This window comes from Patiria miniata, unplaced genomic scaffold (genome assembly GCF_015706575.1).
Source record: "Patiria miniata isolate m_02_andy unplaced genomic scaffold, ASM1570657v1 HiC_scaffold_19, whole genome shotgun sequence".
In the NCBI taxonomy this organism is placed as follows: domain Eukaryota; kingdom Metazoa; phylum Echinodermata; class Asteroidea; order Valvatida; family Asterinidae; genus Patiria; species Patiria miniata.
The window spans coordinates 7199957-7209069 of NW_024037057.1; the positions used below are offsets into that span (position 1 = coordinate 7199957).

Here is a 9113-nt window from a genome sequence, read left to right on the forward strand (position 1 = left end):
ATGCGGGTGGGCGAGATAGTGAGGCATAGCACGATCCGGCCCTCGCCCAAATTTGATAAGTAATCATTATAATACAGTAGTAAAACAAAACTTAAAACTATGCATGGCCAAAATAATGACGGGCAATTTTCGGGAAGGGCAGGCACTTTAATTAAACTGTGTATATTTTTCTACAGTCGGCCCTTAATGTTTCCTCGTGTGTTCTCAATAAATATTCTTTTTTTTCTAGTCCAACTTTCAACCGGCTGTGGCACACGGGTAGAAACGCCTAGGCCTCAAGTGACTGTATGGGGATTTCCTCTTTATAGTTACGCCACTGTTTAAATAGTTCAAAATGTTGAAATTCATAACATTTTAGCATTTTCAATCAATTAAATGCTGCAGGTGCCCATTCTATATGTTTTGCCGGGCGCCTATCTTCAGACAATCGAATAGTACACGGGGAAACGTTTCGGCCACTGCAGTACGTGTTCCTCAATTTACGGCAACATAATTCCCTATACGGTCAAGAAGCATCTTTAAGAACTCTAGAAAAAAAGACGCTGTTTATACCTGGTCACCGGGATTTAAAGACCTCCATGAAAGGTTTTTTTTATTTTAAAAAATATCATGGAGTGGGATTATTAATCATCGTGGAGTAGACTTGCATGGTGAACGCAACGCAGAAACGGGTTTTCTTTTCCGCATGGCCAAGAGCATTGTTGCGTGCACGTACGTTCGGGTTGGCAACTTGCTGGTTGGCCGGATGACGATCATCCGATGTTTTTTTTTCTGAGAAGAGTTGCGTGCTCGGCTCGTCAGATCGACTGCTTCCCCCTGCGCATGCTCACTGCCTGCCTGGCAATACATGGTCTTTAATCCTCTTTATTGCTAGATCCTGGTATCATCGGATGATGAAGGATTATACCGGCACTCTTTTCGGACTTCGGTCATTGCACGGTTCGACAGCGTGCAATCAAGACCGTTGCTTCTTTTCTCAGAGTGTAGAAAATTCAACCTCCGTATTCTGACCGAAACGGTAAGTTTCTATATTAACGTGAATAATAGTAATTTTTATACTTATTCAGCTTTAGTGTATGTTTTTGCAATTTGCACTGAGCCTCACGTTTGCACCGTTTGGCCTGTAACTACAATGCGGTCGCCTTCACGCCCTAGACTCGCTACTCTATGCAATGAGGTACTCGTGCAATGTGCATTGCTTGTGTGTGACGGTGACAATTAAGCGATAAGCTGCTTATTTAAGGATGCGCCGATCGTTGAAGATTACTAGGTTCATTGAAATGAGAATGATGACAAGTAGTTAAAAGGTTTTTTGGGTTTTTTTTTCAACAGCTGTCATTAAATTTAGCTATCATTAAATGAAAGGTTTAAAAATGAAATGAAATGTTACATGTAGTGTTCCCTTTTATTTACAGACAGAAGATTACTCCACAAAATTCCTCTGCGTCTGCAGTCACACTGCAACAGCGGCCATGGACACAGGACATCTCGTCTACAGCGGCATCGGGCCGGCCGAGAGGTTTAGCTTCGAAGAGGACTTCGATGCTGTCTCCTGCACCGACGTCCTGAAGGAGTACCGCGTCTGGATCATCCCCATCTCCATCGTGTACGTCCTCCTCGTCTTCGCCGGGCGAAGGTGGATGCAAGACCGCCCGGCGTACCGTCTGAAGGGCCCGCTGATCCTCTGGAACATCCTGTTGGGCGGCTTCAGTCTCATCGGAGCCTGGAGAATCGTCCCCGTCTTCTCGAAGGCTCTCTTTTACAACGGGTGGCACTCCACCGTCTGCGACAACGTCTACTACCACAAGGATTTCCTCGGCATCTGGGGTCTGCTCTTCACCCTCTCCAAGATCCCTGAGCTCGGAGACACTCTCTTCATCGTCCTCCGGAAGCAGAAGTTAATTTTCCTGCACTGGTACCACCACGCCACCGTGCCGCTCTTCGTCTTCGCCGTCTACAGTGAGCTGGGCGCCCCTGGAGTCTGGTTCACCGCGATGAACTACTTCGTCCACGGCCTCATGTACCCGTACTACGGCATCCGTGCAGTCGGCTTCCGCCTCCCCAAAGTCGTTGCCATGGCAATTACCTCTCTCCAGATCTTCCAGATGATCATGGGTAATATTCTGGTCGGTTACGCGGCCGTCATGCGCCTTAGCGGGGTGACGTGCCAAATCGATCAACGGCAGCTAACGCTCGCTGTCATTCTATACTTCAGCTACCTGTTGCTTTTCGGGAACTTTTTCTACACGTCGTACTTCGGTAGTAAACGCGCAGCTCCTAAACCGGTTAAGGCTGATAGTAAGCCCGATAACCAGGCGAACGGGTTCAGTAACCACGTCACCAATGGTCACGTGACTAACGTGGACAACGATCAAGATATCCGTCAGAGGGACTTGACCAGGTTTAGTAGTCCGCGTTAAACAGGTTTAAAATGTTAAAGCAACAGCTTTTCTCCCAGTTTTAGCATAATAGTCTTTAATGATGCTTTCACTCGTTTCTAGGCCTACAATGAAGTCGAAATGGCTATTTGCATTCGTTCATTCCAGCTTGTGTCTCATGTTATACATGTGATTATTTTGCCAATCCGTTTGTGTCAATAATATTGTTTCAATGTTTTATAAAATTTACTTTTTTTGAAAATGTTAAACCTATAGGTTGTATTTATGTCCAGACAGGCATGCTCAGCGTTAGTATTCGCTACTATTTTCAGTTGAGAACTTTGCCTTAATTTAATTGAAATATTTTATTTTAATACATTTAATTGAATTGAACTAAAAAAAAAGACCAAACTGTTACAACGACCAGTACTAAAAAAATAAGGACACGTTGACCCATCAAAGAGTGTTCGGTGTACTGAAATTTATGATTATTGTTCATTTTTGATGTAGAAATTTACAACGCCAATTGCAATTTGGAAGCTGATAACTTAGATAATGATTTTGAAGTTTTTAATGTTACTTGAAAACGGAACAAAGGATTCACCATGTTTGCCTCTTACATTTTTTTTTCGTTTTTCATAAATTTCGTTTTTGTATTCGTTTTATACAAGAGAGAAATTTGGGTGCTAATTAAGGTGTGTTAAATTGGAAGAAAGGCTGACATTAATAGTAAGGAGACAGAATACAGAGACAAGCATAATTATTTTATGCAATTTTGTTTTTGTGAGAAGCATTTTTTGGATGTTATTTGGAAAGGAAGAAAGAGTTCATGTAGTTATGACTTGAACAATTTTGTTTTGTTTTTCCAAGTGTTGACCGTCGAAGAATGTAAAAATAACGGTAAATGAGAAAGAAAATAAATAATTTATTAAAATGATGTCAATTTATTGTTCAACTATACTGTTTTGGATTTCCTTCTACAACTTACTGTGAGGCAAAGAAACTGTTCACTTTTGTGATGGAAACACTCCCCCCATAAAAAAATCCCCATATCTTAATATAGGATAAGTTACTGCAAAGAATATTGTATCAACATAAAGTTGTCAAGGCCAGATAGATTATTGGAAATCAAAATCCCTTGAAAATATTTTGTTACCCATGTTCAACACACAGCAAGTGCAAAATACAGTTTTGGTGGTGGTTCGGGGGGGGGGGGATCAGTGGCGTACAATATTATAACACCCCCCCCCCCCCCCCCCTCCCGGGCCCCTGGGGATCATGTTAGCACCGGGCACATGGTGGCGCTGCATAAACAACTCAGGAAGCTGTATGTGACATTATTTCACTTATTCAAAATCAGATTTACATACATGCTGTAATCGATGTATGGCAACTTTATGTCTAGCATTTTTCGAAGCAATTTAATGCAATACATTGCTAGTAAAATGGTGGAAGGGTTTGGGGTTGAAGTAGGGTGGATACCGGAGTCGAGGGTCAAAGTCAAGTGCGTTTTTCACACTTTGTTTTAAAAATGAAATTTCACTTGACAATCGCACTTCACACCGCGATATTCCACTGATAAGCCAGAAAATTATTAACAACGTAAATTCCTGAGACTTATGCCTACTCAACTTGGGTATAATGTTAGAGGTGAATTTTAATCAGTCTTACCTCTCAAAATGTCTCGGTCGGTGCCTGAAAATTGTGCCGCATGATGGTCCCACCATGGTCCCACGAACAACCGGCGTATAGTCCAGTGCTGCGATTCGTCTTCATTTCAAACAGGTAAGATAATGTTGTAGGCCTATTCCCATTTCTTCCTGAAGTTGCTTGCGAATTTCCCATACATTTTTTTGAAGAACAACACTCCATGTTATACTCCTGTCCATGCATGATTCTTCAAAGTTCAGTCAAAATTAGCCCGCCAAGGATAAAATTTGCCGGACAAAACTTGACAGAAACTGCCGACCAAACTTTCTCCATCCGTCGCTACTCCGTGCAACGATGTTTTGTACATGAAGAAAACAAGCCCAAGTATCTTTTTATACGTGTGATATGATTGGTTCATTCCACCTGGCAGAGAACAGACAAGGACGCGCGCATCACTTTGTGGTCGGAGTGAAGAACACTTTTCCCGCCAGTTAAAAAGATTTGGCCGATATATATCGTCTGCTCCGGAAGTAAAAGGCTTTGTTCTGGGGTTCGTTTTATCGCAGTTGAGAGACACGATTGTCATAATTTTGAGGGTTTGTATTTGACCAAACAAGAAAAAGGAAAAATTTTTTGTCTAAACAGATTTTAGGTGGGTGATCTCGATCTCAATGGTAAACAAAATGAAAATAAACTACACCCAAAAGCAACTCTACTGCTAACTTTTTGAATTCCGAATTTTCTTAGCTGGGTTTTAGAGCAGGGTTGGGATAGTTTTGAAATATGAGAATTTCTTAAACAATTTGGTAAATTCAAATTATACAGAAATGAATCGGACACAAAATAAATGAAGTAAATCATTCTTTAAATTGTATTTTTTTTCTTATTTTTTTTTTAATTCTCACTTCACCACAGATAAAGTGATTCTCATATTCACTGCATAACATCACGGACATTTACATGTAAATGGTCCGTGATAACATGAACATGTTTATGATGTATATAATTATACAGTAGGCCTACATAAATATAATTTAACAAGTATGTTTTAATCATGACGAAGACGGCAAACATCTCAAAATTTTAAATTTCTTACAAAAAAGGAACTATTTATTTTTCTTTTGGGTATTCAATAGTGCCACAATAATCAAAATATTTCAAACTAAAATCCCATTAAAAAGGGGGAAAATATTTATTAGTGACGCAAAACGTGTAGAAGTGCAACTTTTTTGAGTTCGTATAAGGGTCTATATTGTGGCACGCGAACTAAGCGAAAAAATGTTGCAACCTGACGCCACTTCAGCGGTTGTGTACAAAGTCTATGGAGAGTCAAGAATTTTTTTTAAAAACATGTATTTCCTAACGAAATTGGAAATGTTTCTCAGTCCGAGATTCATGTCTTATCATCATTTTTGCAATGACTGACCTTCGAGTCCTTCACTGAGATGATATATGAGGGAAAAAGTGGCGTCAGGTTGCAACATTTTTTTCCCGAGTTAAGATTCAAACTATACGCTCCCTTTGAGATCAGAGCTTACCGTGTTGAATATAATTATTTGGTCGGAGTGCCAGACTTGAAAAGTTGAAAAAGAGGACAAACTCTCTTTAAAAAAAAAATCTTCCCAAAATAACAGTTGAATTTCACATAGACCAGAAACAGTCAAATACCTAAAACTTAATTTCAAACGAAATCTTATACCTCAACCAATTCAGCCGATCATGTTTTGTTTGTTGTATTTTTCAAAATGGCGGGCAAGCAATTCGGATTATCAAAACCATGAATTTTAACGGCAAAATTATCACAGATAGTATGCAACAATCTAATAGTTTTCCAATCCAACTTCAGATGGTCATTAACTTTTTTTTTTTAATTTCCTATAATTTCAGTCTGTAAATTTATGAGTTGACTGAACTGATTCTGGCCGTGATTTTGCTTTCACACAGAAAAGTAAAACTATCGAAAACAAACCATCTCGCTAAAAAAAATAAAATAAAAAAATCACAAAAGTCTATGTAAAATTGAATTCTTCTTGCATTGAGCGTCATTTACGAAAGTACTTTAAATACATTATCAATTTGCAGTTGGCTTAAAAACATCTCTGCTGTAAGTTTTTACTTCTGATGTTTGGTTGTTCTTGTGGATTTACGGTTCAAGTTTCATCAGATTTTTTTTTAGTAAGATTAAAGAATGATAACATTAAAGAAACACTAACACTTTCTGTTTTGCAATATATTTCCATTTGTAAATAAAAACTGACTTTGTTCAAATACATGTATAAGAAAACCTGGACTTTTGTGGTATTTTGTCTGGCATTATCACAGAAGAATCCTTCTGCTGTTTTTGTGTTCAAATCATGACAAATTTATGCTCAAAGAAAAATACAATTGCTTTGAAACTGTTATCAGGCAAAACGATTTGTTATATCAAAATCTACTAAAGTTTAACCTTTTTATTACCAGTATACTCATAACAGTATAAGAATATCTTAGAATTTATAAATATCTTCGTATTATCTCTCTCATTCAAAGGATAATAGTAAAATACTATTACGTTCATTTAACAGCAAGACATAATACGCACTGATTGTATATTTCAATGGAATAATATTTATATTTCTGGGAAAAATTTCAATTGGTTTTGTTCTGTACCTTAGTATGGGCAATGAAATAATTTCAGCATGATTAAAAATAGAATTTTAAATACGAACAAGAAATGATTGTGATTACATTAATGGCAGAAAATTCAGCAGTTTAGCTCTCTATAGAAATCTTGTGACATTTTAACATTGAATCTTACTGGCAATGGGACCAAACAAAACTGAGAAAAATAATTCCCAAAATTTACTTTGACTGCATTTAAAGCCCTTACGTCATGAAACAGAGTCAGAAATATTTGAAAACAGCCAATCCAGACCTTTCAGCAATCCCTATACAGAACTAAGATAGATATAAGATCTTCATAATTATATGAACAAACTAATAAATCAAAGACTAAATATACATATAATCTAAATATAAAAAAAAAATTCATGCCCTCTTCAGTTATATTTGCATATGTGGTCAAATGTTGTCAACCCGAATCTCCCCAAAGTTCAAACTGGGATTTTCTCCAATTTAGAAGAAAAAAAAGGCAAACCGGGGTGCTGTGGTCCAATGGTTACGGTGTTCGACTCGTGTGTCGTGGTACATGGCTTCGAATCCTGACCTGGGAACATGGTGCTTGTGCTCTTGAGCAAGGTACTTTACCATTATTGCTTCGTCCTTTGGATGGGACGTTAAGCCGTAGGTCCCGTGTGTTGTGTAATACACGTTAAAGAACCCAGTAACACTTATCGCGCTAAGAGAAGGGGTTTGCCCCGGTGTTTCTGGCAGCGGCTGCAATATGCGCCGCAGCACCTTGTAAACCCTTATAAGGTGCTACATAATGGGTCTCATATTTCTCATAAACTTCATTTACCTGTCTTGAACAATAGACATAATTTCCAGCGCCTTGAGTACCTAATTGTTGGTAGATAAGTGCGCTATATAAGACTCTGGTATATTTTTCAAGTCTCACGGTAAAAGCAAGATTCACTATTTACAAGATCACTCTGTGGTAGAGGTGGGGGAAAAATATTGAGAATATGAAACTTCTTTTAACTGCATAGAGAGTGAAGTGGAGGGAGAGGGCGGGGTTAATAAATTTCAAGGGGGAGGGGGTTGAGAACATCTGACCACTTTTTGAGTATCTAATAGAAAAAAAAAACCCTGACAAGCCGATTAGGAAAGGAAATTTCGCTAGACCTCATAATTCATAAAATAATAAACCATTGACCTATTTTGAGCGATTCACACTACAGAAAAGCTGCTACTGGTTGTGTGCAGTGCATCAAGAATATGGTTGCCAAAATTGACCGTGCGCTTCCCACAATGCATCTTGCAGTCATGTTGGAATTTAAGGATGTGACTTTGTGGTTGATTTTGCAAACATTTAGCAAATATTTTAAGTACTGTTTAAACGTTTAAACGTTTAGCCATTTCACAAAGCCTGACGCCTGCCCATTATGTCTGCAGACCAGTGTGAAACTTCGTAGAAGTGTGACGTCATTCGGGGTCTTCTCCAATGCGTGACATGTCCAAACATTGTCTCGTCCGCAATTTTTACCGTCATTTGCACGGGTGATTCACGTGACCATTTTCTAGTTGAAATTTCTCAGACATTCAGAATAAATAAGACTGGAAAAATGGCACAGTGCTTTGTAGCTGACTGTATTCATCACTCGGAATATGACAGATGCCGTTATTTTCTTTTCTGACGGATGGAAAATGGATGAAAAAGCGGGCAAGGTGCCTATCGCTACGTAAGGCCATGTGCGTTTGGACATATTACCCTGACTTATGACATCAGCAGTCAAGTACTCTGGTACCCGGTTCCGATGCACAGCCCTAGTAGGCCATCAGCCTGGGGGTTTGGCCAGTATCAAATCAGGGCATAAATGATTATAGTGCGCATGCGCAAGGTATACCGCCCCTGGAGTGGTAACAGGCATTTTGATAGACGTTTTGGAAAAAAAGGGTGATAGCACCCAAAAAGCTGCCACCGCTGCAATGCTATCACACATTTTCCAACTCTGGAGGTGTATACCTTTACAAAAATCGCTGTGACGATTATTCCCCTAATTTGATACCGGTGGCCAAAATTTTGGACCGAAGCTGATGGCCTACAGCCTCTAGTGTCTTATTGACAGACTTTTGGTCATTTTTAATGCCCTTACTATCAATAACATGTCTATGATTAATAACAATAAGTGCAAATCCGAAAGGCCGATTGGTACAAATTCCTCCACAACTTTTGGATGACTCTTAACATAGATTTTGCGAAAGATTTTGGCAAGATTTGTCAACGGATATTTGATCCCTATTGAGCATGAAAGACAAAATACACATCCCACGTTATTAATAGCTGTAAACCTTCAAACATTATTTCCAACAATTAGGAAAAATCTTTCCTGATAACTTTCCTTTATTTAGATTTTGTGCAATTGTGGACCTGACTATAATTTCACTTATATATAAATATCCATTTGAGAAGTACAGGTACAGTAC

At 38.8% G+C, this 9113-nt stretch overlaps 1 protein-coding gene across 1 annotated transcript; it reads left to right on the forward strand.

Moving 5' to 3' along the window:
* The first annotated feature begins 853 nt into the window (after positions 1-853).
* Positions 854-3336, forward strand: LOC119725583 (elongation of very long chain fatty acids protein 6-like). Its single transcript, XM_038197047.1, has 2 exons — positions 854-1018; positions 1416-3336. Exon 2 carries the CDS (start codon positions 1473-1475, stop codon positions 2418-2420), a length of 948 nt encoding a protein of 315 aa, XP_038052975.1. The 5' UTR covers positions 854-1018; positions 1416-1472; the 3' UTR covers positions 2421-3336.
* The last annotated feature ends 5777 nt before the right edge of the window (positions 3337-9113 follow it).